We start from the raw sequence: 16395 nt of genomic DNA, 5'->3' as shown, positions 1-16395 counted from the left end.
GAATAGCTTTATTGGATTGAAAGTCAGGGAAGTGGAGACACCCCTCGCTGCAGCCTGTAGGGGAAGTGTGCCATCTCCCGGAAATGAGTTTCTGCATGGTGGGATGTCTGGCTAATGCATAAACTAAAGTTAACTAATTGGACGTTATTATAAAGTGTTACCAAACTAATTGTGGCTGTCAGAAATCGCCCCCACACCCTTAAGTCCCTGAAATCAAACGTTTTTTGGCCTTTAGTATGAATATGTTCGCCTTACTTTCATCTATAAGCTAGGCTACTATTAAACAATGACAAAATTAGCCTTTAGGAGATATGTTCAAAACATGCAGTTACTCATTTCCACCTGCCTTGAGGATACAGTCTATGAAAAATAGCGTTACTTACTTTTTTCTCTTTGCGGTTCTGGGCTTCCGTAGGTTTGCACGCTCACGCGCTCCTCAGTGCCTCGGTTACCACCGCAACCAGTGGACTTGTGCGCGCTTCCGTGGCCGCTTCGCAACGATGCAATAACAACTAAGTTAGCGTTTGCAATCCCTGAATACTACTAAATCGTGCAAACCGTGTAAATATCTCTATAACATATTAGTTTTGTTAAAATGCGTCGCCCAAAGTATTTCACGCCGAAAGAGGTGTCCCGTCACAACACTGTCAAAGATATATGGGTGTCGTATTTTGGCAAAGTGTACGATCTGACGCCGCTTCTGGAGGAGTTTAAAGGTAAGCAGGTAAAAAAAGAGAAGAAATTACAATTCTTGGCATTTATTAACCATTTATTCAAAGCAGTATGTCAAAAAGTCTCTCTCTCTCTCTCTCTCTCTCTCTCTCTCTCTCTCTCTCTCTCTCTCTTATATTGCAGGTGATGTGTTATTGAAGCCTATTATTGAGTGTGCAGGAAAGGACATCAGTAACTGGTTTGATCCTAAGACAAAGGACGTAAGCTACACAAAAACATTTAATAACAAAAGTTAATGAAAATTAATACACATATTGACATATTTTAATGTCATCTAGCAAAAACAAGAACTGTACAGAAAATAACTCCTACAGTCAGAGAGCACACAATAAAAATGTCTTTTCTTTAATCATTTCTTTTTTGTCACTCCATCTCAATCATCTGAATGACAAAACATTTTTATAACGGGATTATGGGACTGATATATACAGTCAAACTAAAATTTATTCGCTATAGATTAGTTAATAGAGTATGACAAGAACTCGTTACGTTATCATATCAGTTGATATTTCACTTCTTTTAGACTGTCTCCCAAATGAATTAGGTTGTTAAATTTAAGTACATTTAAGTAATTAGATAATACCAATTTAGGTCAACAAATTACCAAGCAATGTGTAAAATACTGCTAACCACTCTTTATACTTTCTGGTTCGGATTACTTGAACGGCTACAGGAGGTCCGGTTAGAACAGGATGTCTCACACCAGAGTAGTTTGGGTCTTTATTGTACAAAGGTCAGGCATGTAACCATGAATGCGACCATGTATGTGGTTCTGTAACAAACAATATACAGAATATGAATAAAATGAATTACAAATCACAGATCTACAACAGCTCTACAATTCTGGTATAAATATTATCAAGGATGTATTAAAGGGAATTAAAGAAATAAAGCAATATGATAATATACATATATTTATAACTGTCTCGATTATTTTCCCACTGTATGTCTAACTCACGTAGTGCTAACATGCCCGTACATGTTCCCCGAGACCCAATTGAGGTCCACACAACATACAAATATATGTCCCTATACTTCTAACAATACGGGAGGATAACTTGCTATTTAAGTGACAATACAAAGGCAAACATAACCAACAATATGAACACTCCGATACAATGCTGCGACAGCCTATTCAAATCTCCCTCACGGATGCATCATGCGATAAATATGCAAGTGTACTTACTATTAGCTGCACGCACACACATAATCTTTAAATCCTTGAATGACAGCACTTCGATCGAACTTAACTGCTATTTACAACTTTTATTCACTATAAACATGTCAGCACATCCTCTAGTCAGGCGATCTTGCTTATTAACTCTCCGTGCAACTTTTACGAGCAGTCCAACTCACGAACAGAGGCGGGGGAGATCGGAAGAGTCCATTTCAAAGGGGTGGCCTTTTCTACAGCCGCCCCCAAATTCACAACGTGAATTTGAACAACTAAAAGGCCATACTAAGTGTTGAGTTATCGATAAGTTACTCAGGAAGAGACGGTAGACTGATGATCTTGGTTACCGGTCTTATGTAAGTTTTGTCCTTTACTTTGATCTCAGCTGATCTGACTCGGTTGTCATTCCCTGGATAGACCTGTGTTATCTTTCCCACTGGCCACAGTGCACGAGGTAGCTGCTGATCCACAATCATAACGATTTCGCCTACCCGTAGATTGTCCTTTTCTGACATCCATTTATGTCTGGCTTGAAGACTGGGTAAGTAATTGCGAATGAATTGCCTCCAAAAGTGATCAGCTAGTAGCTGACTATATCTCCATCTCCTTCTGCTAAGGAGTTCGGTATCCTGGTATGTCACTTGTGGAAGTGAGGCGTCCCGCCGCCCCATCAACAAGATGTTGGGTGTAACGGGATCTGGGTCAGCAATATCTGAAGATGCATAGCCGATCGGTTTAGCGTTCAGTAGACCCTCTATCTCAATGAGAACAGTCCTCAACACTTCTTCAGTTACAGTCTGTGCTCCGAGGATCACTTGCAGGGCTGTTTTCAGAGATCGAATCTCTCGCTCCCAGCATCCACCAAAGTGTGGTGCACTGGGTGGATTGAATGTGAACCTAATTTGCTGGCTTGCCAGTTGAGCCTGGAGTTCAGGCTGAAGAGCTGCGAAGGCATCACGAAGTTCCTTTTCTCCACCTTTGAAATTTGTTCCTTGATCTGAAAGGATTTCGAAGGGTTTACCTCGCCGAGCAATGAAGCGACGAAGGGCCATAAGGAATGAATCACTATCCAGACTTGCAAGAAGATCAATATGCACTGCACGGACGGTCATACACTTGAAAATGATCCCCCAACGTTTCTCATTTCTGCGTCCCACCTTTATGAGATAAGGGCCGAAGCAATCTATGCCAGTTGAATAGAAAACTGGCCGGTGAATCCTCAACCTTGCTGGTGGGAGGTCAGCCATTCTTGGGGGTTGCGGTTTAGCCCGCCATTTTTGGCATTCAGTGCATTGACGCTGGTGATGTCTGACTGCTGCTCGTCCCTTTAATACCCAGTATTTCCTCCTGAGCTCTGCAAATACCCTCTCCGGTCCAGGGTGATGCAAACGATCATCGTAATCTTTAATGACCAGCTTGGTTAATGGGTGACGTGGGTCAAGAACAATAGGATGAACAGTCTCTTCTTCTAATTCGCTGATCCGTCGGAGACGACCGCCAACACGTATGAGATTGGTATCCGGGTCCAGATCAGGGGCTAGGCACAGCAGTCTACTGTTACTTGGTAAAGGTTTACCAGATTGCAGATGAGACACCTCTTCAGGAAAGGAATCTGCTTGGATCTGACGGAGGGCCTTGAGCTCAGCTTCTTTATATTCCTCTGCAGTCGCAACAGGAGGAAGGTTCTCATTGGATGGTTGCATAAGAGCCTTCAAGTAGTCTGTGAACGTGTGAAATTGCTGAGGATCTGGCAGTGGCAGAGCTGAGGTTAACAGTCCACAGAAGGTTGACCTTTTTAACTCACTGTCTTGGTTTAGGTGAGCTAATAGTGGTATCTCTGGCCATTGTTCTGCTGGTTGTCTGAGGAATACTGGACCTTTGTTCCATATGCTATCTCTGTTGAGATCAGAGGGAGACTTCCCTCTCGTTATGGCATCTGCAGGGTTGTCAACCGATGGTACATAACGCCAGATGTCAGATTCAGTTAGGTCCTGTATCTCTGCCACTCTGGTCCCCACAAAAACCTTAAAGCGGCAGGAATCTGATAAAAGCCAGGTCAGTACCGTAGTTGAGTCGGACCACAGAGTGACGTTACTGAGTGGTAATGTTAACTCGGTCTTCAGGACTTTAGCAAGCTGCGCCCCTGTAAGTGCAGCACACAGCTCTAGACGAGGAATGCTCTGTTGTTTCTTGGGGGCAACACGGGACCTAGCTGCTACAAAGGCTACCTCCACCATACCTTGAGGGCTTTCTGTTCTTAAGTATGCCACAGATCCGTAGGCCTTTTCTGAGGCATCGCAAAAGACATGAAGCTGCCTATGATTATTGGAACAGTCTAGCTCCCTACTACAATAACATCTGGGCAGAGTGATATGCTGCAGGCCTTCCAACTCGCTCTCCCAGTGTTTCCAAGAGTCTAGTAGGTCTTCTGGTAGCCGTGGGTCATCCCACTCCCTCCTTTTGTCCCACAACCTCTGTACCAACACCTTAGCTCGAGTGGTGAATGGTACAATGTAGCCAAGTGGGTCGTACTGGCGAGCAAGAATCTGATATATGCTTCGCATTGTGGGCACTTGATGGTCAGGTGTGCGTTGTTTATACGAAAGTGTGTCAGATTGACAATTCCAATGCAGACCCAGTGTTGATTCTTGAGCCTCTTCATGACCTTCACGGAGCCAGAGGATGCTGCTCTGAGACTGAATTTCCTCTGGCAGATGACTGATGACTAAAGGGTCGTTGCTAGCCCACTGTCGTAACTCAAAGCCACCAGATGCTAGAAGGCTGCAGAGTTTGTCGACCAGATTCTTGGCCATGTCACGGGAAGCAAAGCTCTGAAGACAATTATCCACATAAAATGACTTCTCCACTGAAACACGTGTGTCCTCTCCAGGCCGGCTGTGATCCATTACATGTTTCTGGAGCGAAAAGGATGCACAACACGGACTGCAAGTAGTCCCGAAAGGTAGTACCTGCCATTCATAGACATCAGGGATTCGTTCTCTTTGCATATCTCTCCAGATGTATCTCAGCAGGGGTCTGTCCTTTGGCAAGAGGCGTACCTGATGGAACATACCCCGGATGTCGCTACTTATGGCAATGGAGTGCTCCCGGAAACGCAGAAGGACTGCCAGAAGTGACGGACCAAGTGTTGGACCAGGAAGGAGGAGCTCGTTCAGGTTATGCCCTTGGTATGAGAATGAACAGTTGAAGACCACCCTTTTCTTCTCATTATGTTGAACTATGTGGTGCGGAATGTACCAGGCTTCCTCTGTTTGGTTCACCTGTTCCTGATCAAGTTTGACAACATACCCAGCTTTTACTAGCTTGGTTAGCTCCTCTTGGTATACTGCAGCCAGATCGGGTTTCCTTTCCAGTCGTTTCTCGATTGCCCTTAACTGAGGTATAACCGCCTCCTTAGGTGCATGGAGACGAGGCATGTTCTTAACACGTAGCAGAGGAGTAGCGTATCGTCGAACACCAGCAACATCCACCCTCACAGTGGTTTCCTGCAGAAGCTGAATACACTCTTTGTCTTGCCGTGACCTGGTGATCACCTTTTCGCTCTGGTAAGGTAGAACATCCATTTGCCATAATCTCTCAACGTTGGCATAAAGGTCATTGACGGGCCGCAGCGAGGTGAAGAAGCATTGATCAGAGGAAGGATGACTGCTCAACTCCTGAGTTGGACCCTGCAGTGTCCATCCCAGATGGGTTCTCACTGCTGCCGGACCACCAGGGGGCCCCAGTCTGACTGGCTGTATAGGTGTGATAAGGTGTGGGCAGTCAGAGCCAATGAGAAGCACAGGTTGTACCTTGTTTAGATGCTGCAGCGGTAACCCGGAGAGATGCTTGAACTTTCTTTGCAGCACATTGACTGGGTGAGTATGTTCTGCCAGGCTAAGTACATTGGCTGTGAAGGCATTACCGATCTTGTAGACTTTGCTGGGGTTAACAGTTGGAGACACTGTGAAACTCACTGCTGCGCCGTGAACTACCTGAGTATCTTGTCTCACTGTGCGAAGCATAAGCTCCTCAGGTTTTCCCACAAGTCCCAATCTCTCTACTGCATCATGCAAAATGATGGTCCGCTCTGATCCATCGTCCAACACTGCATAAGCTTCAATCGCTCTGTTACCATTCCGAAGTAGTACCTTTGCCACCTTAAGAAGCACTTTGCTACTGGACGTTGAGCGATCAAGATACAAAACTGCACTAGACGGAACGGTGTTCTGCTTATATGGATTGACTTGATCGTTGACTTCATGCAGTACTAGAAGGTGCTTTCTGCTACAAGTTGGACAGCAAGTCTTTAGTGTGCAGTTGGCTGCTTGATGTCCACGACCACAACGCCAGCATCGGTTTTTAGTCTTTATCCAGTCTATCTTCTGGTCCTTGTTAAGAAGCTTGAAGTTATCACAGCCATTCAAATAATGCTTGTCGTTGTCACAGTATGGACAAAAGGCCTTTCCCTTCTCCGCTCGGTCTGGATCTGGCTTGGACGTGGCTGACAACATCAGTGTGGACGGTGACTTTCCAGTCCCAAGGAGAACTGTAGTTGGTCTGCGAAACTGCTTAGGCTCTCTTCTCACCTCCCTGAGATGTGCAGAGGAATCCTGTTTTGGGTGACATGCATACTGACTAGAATCCTCCTGCACTTGAAGCTCGTATTCCAGCCAATCTGCAAAGTGTAGCAGTGTAGGAATTTCAACTCGCAGTGGGTAAGTATATCTCTTAAAACTGGATCTAAGGTCATGTGGCAGTTTACTCTGAAGACGAGATACATGTGATCCACATTCCAGCTCTACTTTACCTTTGTGACCCAACTGCTGCAACATACTGACAAGAGAGCGTACCTGGAGTCCAAACATCCTAAAGGCTCTAATATCTCCACTGCGTATGCTGGATCCATCCATCAGCTCAGAGATTCGTTGCAAGGCTAATTGATGAGGTTGACCATACATTTTAGTCAGAGCACTCATAGTGTTGGTGAAGGGAAACCTTGAATTGCTGTAAGAGTCTGCCACTAAGAGGGCCTCCTCTAGTTTCAGATGGTCTGTGAGGATTTGAAACTTAAAGTGTTCTGAGGCATCATCAGGCAGGATGTTCTCCAGAGCAATTCTCAGCCTTGAAAACTCCCTAGGGTCAGGAGACTTAAGGAAAGGTATGGTAGGTGCTGGGCCTCTGTAGGTTTTCTCGTTGGAAAATGAAGGTAATGGATGCTCCAAACTATATTCGGCATGGGCTGGTGTCTGAAAGTCCAGTGATGGAACCACATAATCAGGCTGCTCAGGTGGCGGGGAATACATGTTAGAGTTATCATACCTGCTATGGGGTGTGTAACTACACTGTGTTGTCAAAGGGATTCTCTCATTTGTAGAAGAAGAAATGTTCATGTTTCTTAAGTCCTCATTCAGCTCAGAGCTTTCTCCTAATGCAGCTGGATATGACTGTCTCTCAACAGCAAGTGGTGTCAATCTGGAGCGTGTGGCTGGTATTGGGCGGTACGACTGTGGAGTCGGCATGTTGACTACTGGAGAGTAAGAGCGTGGTAGTGGCATTGGTGTAGTGACTGACTTGGGTAAATCTCTACGCTCAGATTTCAGACTTTGAAGCTCATTACAGAGTACAGCATTCTGTTGACGCATCTCCTGTAGTGTTGTGATGATCTCAGGAAGCTGGCTGGCCTGTCGTTGCAAAGCTGCATTCTCCCTCTTAATCTCTTCAAACATAGCTGTTAACTCTGGTAACTGTTGCACTTGCCTTTGCAATATAGCATTCTCTTCTCTCAGTTTTACAGAAGTGCTGTCCCAGCGGTCAGTCAATCTCCATTCTGCACAATCTGATGCCTGGCTGACTGGTGAAGTGGATCTGGAATGATCTGTAGGATTTAGTGGTTCATCCTTCTGTACAGCTTGGTAGTTAGACGACCATGGTTGCTGTCGACGAGACCCAGGTCCACTGAGCTCATAGTCTTCGAAGTAAGCTGGAGGGCAAACTCGTCTCCGTGGTCGTGCGACAGGGGTTTCTCTTTCTGGATGAGACATAGCTGTAGCAGTCCACTCACTCCGGCTCGAAGGACCATGTAAAATACTGCTAACCACTCTTTATACTTTCTGGTTCGGATTACTTGAACGGCTACAGGAGGTCCGGTTAGAACAGGATGTCTCACACCAGAGTAGTTTGGGTCTTTATTGTACAAAGGTCAGGCATGTAACCATGAATGCGACCATGTATGTGGTTCTGTAACAAACAATATACAGAATATGAATAAAATGAATTACAAATCACAGATCTACAACAGCTCTACAATTCTGGTATAAATATTATCAAGGATGTATTAAAGGGAATTAAAGAAATAAAGCAATATGATAATATACATATATTTATAACTGTCTCGATTATTTTCCCACTGTATGTCTAACTCACGTAGTGCTAACATGCCCGTACATGTTCCCCGAGACCCAATTGAGGTCCACACAACATACAAATATATGTCCCTATACTTCTAACAATACGGGAGGATAACTTGCTATTTAAGTGACAATACAAAGGCAAACATAACCAACAATATGAACACTCCGATACAATGCTGCGACAGCCTATTCAAATCTCCCTCACGGATGCATCATGCGATAAATATGCAAGTGTACTTACTATTAGCTGCACGCACACACATAATCTTTAAATCCTTGAATGACAGCACTTCGATCGAACTTAACTGCTATTTACAACTTTTATTCACTATAAACATGTCAGCACATCCTCTAGTCAGGCGATCTTGCTTATTAACTCTCCGTGCAACTTTTACGAGCAGTCCAACTCACGAACAGAGGCGGGGGAGATCGGAAGAGTCCATTTCAAAGGGGTGGCCTTTTCTACACAATGCTTAATTTTCAGTCTGTCATGTAAAAAGGTCACATTAGCAATTAAAGAAAAAACACTTAAGCAAAACATGGTCCGGTCAAAGTGTCTGACTCATTTTTGGTCCCAAACTTTTATACATTTTACTGGTATTTCACTGTATGAATAATTTTTGGGTATAATATGTCACAGATTACTTTATTTTGCTATCCTCACTTACATAAAGGAACTATAGTGTCCTGTACACACTAGTAAAATATCAAAAAATATTTCTGGTTTCTGAATAACTTTTAGTTTGACTGTATACACACACACACACACACACACACACACACACACACACATATTATACTGCATATTGTTCTTCTCAATGTGGTGTCTTCCCTTTTCAGATTCTTACCCATGTTGACCTTATGACTGGCTGCATTAAATACTACACCCCTAGGGGGCGCTTTATACACATACCCCCTCCCTGCCCTCGCACGGACTGGGCCAATGACTTCGGCAAGCCGTGGTGGAAGGATAACCGCTATGAGGTCGGTCTGCTGTCTGCCAAAACTCGCTGGATCCGCATTATCAACACTCTGACCTCCCAGGAGCAGAGGCTGGAGGTAGGCCAGTATATGAGTATACAGTATTGAGTTACAGCCTCTTAGTTGCAACAAACACACAATGCTGACTCATCTGCAAAAATAATTTCGGGATTTTGTCCTAAAAAGTGCATATTAATTATTTAAAGAGTCCCCCTGTAGTCAACATCATATTTGATCACCAAAATCATGACGTATTTAAAAGTTTTTTCCTATGAAAATAAAAAATTTTCATGCTTTAAAATAGCTTGAATGTAACTCTACACTTGCTTCATTTTGTATCAATATGCAAATTAGCACAATGGCATGTGGAAATGTTAGTTTATTTCAAACACATTAGCCATTTTTGAACCAGAAACTGATTGGTTACAACAAGTTTGTGATGTAGAGAACCACATTTTTAAAACTGTCTTTAGTTCACTGCAGTTTTAAGGAGATAATACTGATGAATTTGCACATGGTTTGTCTTAAAGGTGCAGTGTGTGATTTTTAGCGGCATCTAGTGGTGAGGTTGTGAATTGCAACCAAGAGAATTTACGGTGGCCGACAGGAAAAGACGTCGTCGTCTGAGACAGCAGAGAGTGGCCGAGGTTTCTTCACAAAGATAAATTAAGAAATTTGGTTTATTTAATTATTCAGTAACACAATATGTTATGGCGAATATTATTGTTATTTGTTCATCATTGTGTCAGTGTTTTATATGCTGACTTTAGCTAGCTTTTCTGAAATAAGAATTACTTTCTGAACCCACACTTCCATGAAACGTGCTTGTCCATTTAGGGCTACTAGTAGAAACATGTCTGCACATTTCAATGTAGGGGACCCGCGGTGTATGTAGTATGTATTAGAAATGGCTTATCCTAAGATCATAAAAAACATAATTGTTCATTAAGTAAGGTCTTTATACACCACTGAAAACATGGTTATAAATGTATATGATATTGCATTTCTGTTAACATCCTCCTAAATATTACACAATGCACCTTTAAAGCATATTAAAAAGAGCACATATAAACAACATTTAAAACTTGATTTTTACCACAGGAATTCCTGATAAAATGCCTGTTTTACTCCACAGACCACATTCCTAATGTCATATTGCATACTTGCACTGTGTTGCAGTAAACTGAGGAGGGCAGGATTTCTTCTCTTTCTAGTTCCTCTCAATCTCCCTCCCACTCTTTGCATCTGATTGCTTTCCAGCTTGAGGGAAATGGACCTAATGTTGAGCCTGTGGCATTACAGGCGCTCTCAGACTGACTGTGCTTATTTACTTGCTTCAGTTGCAGCCAGGCTATATAAACTCTGGGTTAAACAACCATCTGCCAGTCAGTCCAGATGCTTCTTCCTCTCCTTACTGAGAGATATAAACTCAGAAGTGCAAGAAAAAAAGTCAGAATTGAATTGTGAGTGTTGATTTTCCCCCCTCTGAATTATGCAAAATAAACTGCATTCAGACTTTTTTTCAGAATTCCGAGTTTATATCTCATAATTCAGACTTTTTTCCAGAATTCCGAGTTTATATCTCACCATTCAGACTTTTTTCCAGAATTCCGAGTTTATATCTCACAATTCAGACTTTTTTTTCCAGAATTCCGAGTTTATATCTCACAATTCAAACTTTTTTTAGAATTCCAAGTTTATATCTCACAATTTAAACTTTTTTTCAGAATTCAGAGTTTATATCTCACAATTCAGACTTTTTTTTCCAGAATTCCGAGTTTATATCTCACAATTCAGACTTTTTTTTCCAGAATTCCGAGTTTATATCTCACAATTCAGACATTTTTCAGAATTTCGAGTTTATATCTCACAATTCAGACTTTTTTCCAGAATTCCGAGTTTATATCTCACAATTCAGACTTTTTTCCAGAATTCCGAGTTTATATCTCACAATTCAGACTTTTCCAGAATTCCGAGTTTATATCTCACAATTCAAACTTTTTTTCCAGAATTCCAAGTTTATATCTCACAATTCAAACTTTTTTTCAGAATTCAGAGTTTATATCTCACAATTCAGACTTTTTTTCCAGAATTCCGAGTTTATATCTCACAATTCAGACTTTTTTTTCCAGAATTCCGAGTTTATATCTCACAATTCAGACTTTTTTTTCCAGAATTCCGAGTTTATATCTCACAATTCAGACATTTTTCAGAATTTCGAGTTTATATCTCACAATTCAGACTTTTTTCCAGAATTCCGAGTTTATATCTCACAATTCAGACTTTTTTTCCAGAATTCCGAGTTTATATCTCACAATTCAGACTTTTCCAGAATTCCGAGTTTATATCTCACAATTTAGACTTTTTTTTCCAGAATTCCGAGTTTATATCTCACAATTCAGACATTTTTCAGAATTGCGAGTTTATATCTCACAATTCCGACTTTTTTCCAGAATTCCGAGTTTATATCTCACAATTCAGACTTTTTTTCAGAATTCCGAGTTTATATCTCACAATTCAGACTTATTTTCAGAATTCTGAGTTTATATCTCACAATTCAGACTTTTTTTCAGAATTCCAAGTTTATATCTCACAATTCAGACTTATTTTCAGAATTCCGAGTTTATATCTCACAATTCAGTCTTTTTTCCAGAATTCCGAGTTTATATCTCACAATTCAGTCTTTTTTCCAGAATTCCGAGTTTATATCTCACAATTCAGACTTTTTTTTCCAGAATTCTGAGTTTATATCTCACAATTCAAACTTTTTTTTCAGAATTCCGAGTTTATATCTCACCATTCAAACTTTTTTCCAGAATTCCGAGTTTATATCTCACAATTCAGACTTTTTCCAGAATTCCGAGTTTATATCTCACAATTCAGACTTTTCCAGAATTCCGAGTTTATATCTCACAATTCAGACTTTTTTCAGAATTCCAAGTTTATATCTCACAATTCAGACTTTTTTCAGAATTCCGAGTTTATATCTCACAATTCAGACTTTTCCAGAATTCCGAGTTTATATCTCACAATTCAGACTTTTTTCCAGAATTCCGAGTTTATATCTCACAATTCAGACTTTTTCCAGAATTCCGAGTTTATATCTCACAATTCAGACTTTTCCAGAATTCCGAGTTTATATCTCACAATTCAGACTTTTTTCAGAATTCCAAGTTTATATCTCACAATTCAGACTTTTTTCAGAATTCCAAGTTTATATCTCACAATTCAGACTTTTTTCCAGAATTCCGAGTTTATATCTCACAATTCAGACTTTTTTTTCCAGAATTTCGAGTTTATATCTCACAATTCAGACTTTTTTTCAGAATTCCGAGTTTATATCTCACAATTCAGACTTTTTTTCAGAATTCCGAGTTTATATCTCACAATTCAGACTTTTTTCCAGAATTCCGAGTTTATATCTCACAATTCAGACATTCTTCAGAATTCCAAGTTTATATCTCATAATTCCGACTTTTTTCAGAATTCCGAGTTTATATCTCACAATTCAGACTTTTTTCAAGAATTCCGAGTTTATATCTCACAATTCATTTTTTTTAAGAATTCCGAGTTTATATCTCACAATTCAGACTTTTTTTCCTGAGTTTATACATTACAATTCATACTTTTTTTTTCAGAATTCCGATTTTATATCTCACAATTCAGACTTTTTAGAAATTTTTATAGTTCCGAGTTTATATAACCTCAGAATGATGAGATATAAACTCGGAATTCTGAAAAAAAAAGTGAATTGTGAGATATAAACTCGGATGTGCAAGAAAAAAGTCCGTAATTCAATTCACATTTATTTGTATAAACTTTTTTCCAAGTTTAGATATTAAAGAGCCCCTATCATAGCATTTGAAATTTTCTATTTTTGTTTTAGGAGTTCCCAAAAACAGTTTAACGTGCATGGAAGGATAAAAAGCACTTTATTTGTCTTATAATATGCATTTATTTTTAACTGATTTGATCAACGACTCCCAAATGATTGGTTCGACGATTCATTTTCCCAAACACCTACTTTGAGTGACGCGGATCTGCGGCGATTGGTCAAATGACCCAGTCAGTTGTTATTGTTAAACCGTAGGCAGAGACTGTCGGACAATGGAACGCCCATAACCAGGATTATAGCTCGTCAAGTGTTGAAAATTGTATATAGTGTTTGAACAAACGTGTCAGAAAAAGTGCACTTCATCATCAGATCATTCTTTTAAGCAGTTGTTTTCTATGCAGGTGTGTTCAGAGGAGACCTTGGATGAGATTCTACAGCAATACCTGCGCTACAATTCCCATGCGTCAAGCTACACCTGGAAACACAATGGTGTGAATTTGGACATGAGCAAGACCCTGAGTGAAAACGGCATCCCTGAAGAGGACGAGTTTTACTGCGGAAGCCCAGACTGTAACCTCTTCTCTCCATCCATATGCCTGTATTTTAACGACGACCTCACTGAACTCTAAAGACGTTCGCATTAATATGAACAATGGTATATAATTCATTAGAATATTGTATCCACTGCTAGCAAATTTATAGGCATCTGAGCAAGAACACCACATCAACTATTCATGCGTTCAGTGCTTTATCGATTTCTGTCTATGGTTATCTTATTGCAGCTTTCTGGGCTTCATCCAATCAAACGCTGTGCTACAGAATAAAAAAGATGAATGTCAGCCTACATAATAAACCCCTGAACCATAAAGTCTGGTGGTTGCCATGGTAATTGCTCGGAGGAAATGCAGCAGCTACTGTATTGTAGTTCACAGCGGGCTCACAACCCTAATTAAGTAGCATTATATATGTATGCATGTACACAGAATTGATTTTCATGCTACCAACATATCAATGAAATCACTACTTTATGAGACTCGTTTTTGTGATGCAGCAAATGTGCGTTTTTTAAGCAAGCAGTTTCATTTGCTACTTGTCTTTGTGCACAAGAAAGAACATCTAGAGCAGTGGTTTTCAACCAGGGGATCCAGGGCCTAAAGATGTGTTAAAATGATTTAAAATAAGACAACATATACTTTATAATAAGCTGAAAAGCTAAAGTTCAAGATGTGAGCTGAGGTCATATTTCTTATTTTAATTAATTCCCCCAAAAAGTCGTCATTTTTTACTAAAGAACTGGGGTTCCCACAGTCTTAGAAAACCTGGATATTTAAGGAATTTTGAAAGTGTGATTTGTAGACCTGGAAAAGTCATGCAAATTAGTCAAATCTTAAAAAGTTGTGAACATTTCTATAACAGATATACATTTTACTAGTTATTGTCAAGCTGTAAAATATTTTAATGTCTAGAAATTGCAATTTGTGAGAAAAATAATAAAAAAAAACTATTCACAAATGACTATTTAAAAACAATTCAAAAAAACGTAATGTATATTCATTAATAATAAAATGTAAACATTGTGATTTAAACTGCTTACGCAAGTGTATTTAAATTATAATTATTTTATTTAATGTAATTATAATATTAAATGTAGATGTTAGAAATATAATTTCAACTATTTATATAAACATTTATTATAAAATGAATTATATTGGCACTAGTTTCAATATATATATATATATATATATATATATATATATATATATATATATATATATATATTTTTAATGTGCAGCTTATATATATATATATATATATATATACAGCAGAAATATCTTGGGGGCGTCAAATATTGTCTTTGACAATAGTGTTAGAAGGGATGAGAACTGCTGATCTAGAATGTGAAACTATATATATATATATATATATATATATACACGAACTGCAAGTTTAATCAAAGAAGGTATTTTAAGTAGAAAAAATGTGCATAAGCTGGTCTGGATTGCATGGAAACTTGTGGCATGCATCCTTGAAAAGTGTCAGAGTTTAGAATGCAATATGTGTATTTGCAAACTATTCGTGTAAATCAGCAGCTAAACATGTGGAATGATCTATCTATTCTATGGCATTTCCATTTGCTAATAATTAATCTATCTTTTGCAGCTCTGGTAACTTGCTTTGTTTTGTCCTCCCCTCAAATAGTTAATTTTTAAGCAATGCAACATGATGTAAGTGTGGGCATGGCTGCGGCAGCGCTCCCCCTCGAGCCAACCTCACATCAGCCCTTTCGCTCCAGCTCTTTTTATTTTTTCCTTTTTCTTTTGTGGATTTGTTTTTACAAAGGTGGGGGCTTTAAAGAATATTGAGGTGGCCATGTTTGTTAGATTCGTGTTGCTCTCGGCAGTGCGCGCGTGCGTTATTACGCACTTGCAGAGTTACACACACCAGGCAAGTCTGAAGCAGAGAGAGAGAAAGATCACACAATAAAAATGAACTGAAATACAAGTTGCAGTCAGCTATACCCCCCCCCCCCCCCCTCCAGTTATTTTTAAGAAGGGAGGGGAGACAGGAGAGAAAGAGAGAGAAAGAAAAAAGGAGGAGGAGGAGGGGGGGCGTTCTGAAATAATATAGTCAGCCATTTTTATGTAAGGGGATTTTTCTTATTGGGGGGGAGGTGGGGTGGGGGGGTTGTTAAAAAATAAATATAAGGGCGGCCATCTTTGTTTCTCTGCCTTGTAGTGTAAAATATTCCAAAACGCCCCCCACTTTTTGTGTGTCCATTTGAATATTAAATAAATATCATAATTCGGACGGAATACACTTTTGGATCTCGCGGAACGGGGTCACCAGCGGGAATATAATGTCCTCTCTTCTCCGTTCTTGTGAGGAAGATGAGGGCACGGCGGTTAATTCCGAGGGAGGAGATTTTGATGAAGAAGAAGAAGACGACGGAGACCTGGACGAGAACGCAAGCGACATAAACTCGCCGGCGGCGCCTCGAGAAACTGCAGCAAGAGCCGCGCCAGGTACCGTACAGTCCGCGCGCGCGGGGCACGAAAACACATCGAAACAAACGCGAATCACCCTCAAACTGCGACATCTGCGCGACTGCATGCTTCATCATGGATGCTCTGAGGCTGTTAGGAATTGTGCATGCTTTATTTATCCGCGTGCATTTCGGCAAAGAGTTGCATAGAGTTTGGTTAAAGTTGACCGATCCCCCCTCTCTCTGTCCCGTCTGTGTCATTCATCAGGTCTTGTCA

General features: G+C 40.4%; 3 protein-coding genes across 5 annotated transcripts in view; 2 read left to right on the top strand and 1 right to left on the bottom strand.

Annotated features, from left to right (window-relative positions):
• The first annotated feature begins 319 nt into the window (after positions 1-319).
• On the top strand, positions 320-14168 carry cyb5d1 (cytochrome b5 domain containing 1). The gene is made up of 4 exons (XM_039659552.2): positions 320-716; positions 856-932; positions 9160-9378; positions 13537-14168. The coding sequence occupies exons 1-4, from the start codon at positions 596-598 to the stop codon at positions 13762-13764; spliced, it is 645 nt and encodes a 214-aa protein (XP_039515486.2). The 5' UTR covers positions 320-595; the 3' UTR covers positions 13765-14168.
• LOC148998518 (uncharacterized) lies at positions 2498-8795 on the bottom strand. Its single transcript, XM_089131852.1, has 3 exons — positions 8561-8795; positions 2599-8146; positions 2498-2518 (listed from the first exon to the last, which is right to left on the bottom strand). Exons 2-3 carry the CDS (start codon positions 7948-7950, stop codon positions 2498-2500), a joined length of 5373 nt encoding a protein of 1790 aa, XP_088987978.1. The 5' UTR covers positions 7951-8146; positions 8561-8795.
• A 1642-nt stretch (positions 14169-15810) lies between the features above and the next one.
• chd3 (chromodomain helicase DNA binding protein 3) overlaps positions 15811-16395 on the top strand; it is an 80057-nt gene continuing 79472 nt past the window's right edge. For 2 of the 3 annotated variants that reach the window (XM_039658789.2, XM_039658786.2), the window contains exon 1: positions 15812-16158. In XM_039658789.2, coding sequence (XP_039514723.2) covers positions 15993-16158 — 166 coding nt within the window. In that variant the 5' untranslated portion in view covers positions 15812-15992. Of the gene's footprint in view, positions 16159-16395 lie in introns of all 3 variants that reach the window. The other variant, XM_039658787.2, reaches the window with a different exon arrangement.

Source organism: Pimephales promelas, chromosome 1 (assembly GCF_988280905.1).
Source record: "Pimephales promelas chromosome 1, fPimPro1.hap1.1, whole genome shotgun sequence".
In the NCBI taxonomy this organism is placed as follows: domain Eukaryota; kingdom Metazoa; phylum Chordata; class Actinopteri; order Cypriniformes; family Leuciscidae; genus Pimephales; species Pimephales promelas.
Note: the sequence above shows the minus strand (reverse complement) of the source record. Positions and strands in the feature narration are given on the sequence as shown.

Coding starts and splice junctions, on each gene's coding strand:
- cyb5d1 (XM_039659552.2), top strand. CDS start 596: ATGCGTCGCCCAAAGTATTTCACGCCGAAAGAGGTGTCCCGTCACAAC. Junction 717..855: donor GCTTCTGGAGGAGTTTAAAG/GTAAGCAGGTAA, acceptor CTTATATTGCAG/GTGATGTGTTATTGAAGCCT. Junction 9,379..13,536: donor CCCAGGAGCAGAGGCTGGAG/GTAGGCCAGTAT, acceptor TTTTCTATGCAG/GTGTGTTCAGAGGAGACCTT.
- LOC148998518 (XM_089131852.1), bottom strand. CDS start 7,950: ATGTCTCATCCAGAAAGAGAAACCCCTGTCGCACGACCACGGAGACGA. Junction 2,519..2,598: donor ATATTGCTGACCCAGATCCC/GTTACACCCAAC, acceptor CGAACTCCTTAG/CAGAAGGAGATGGAGATATA.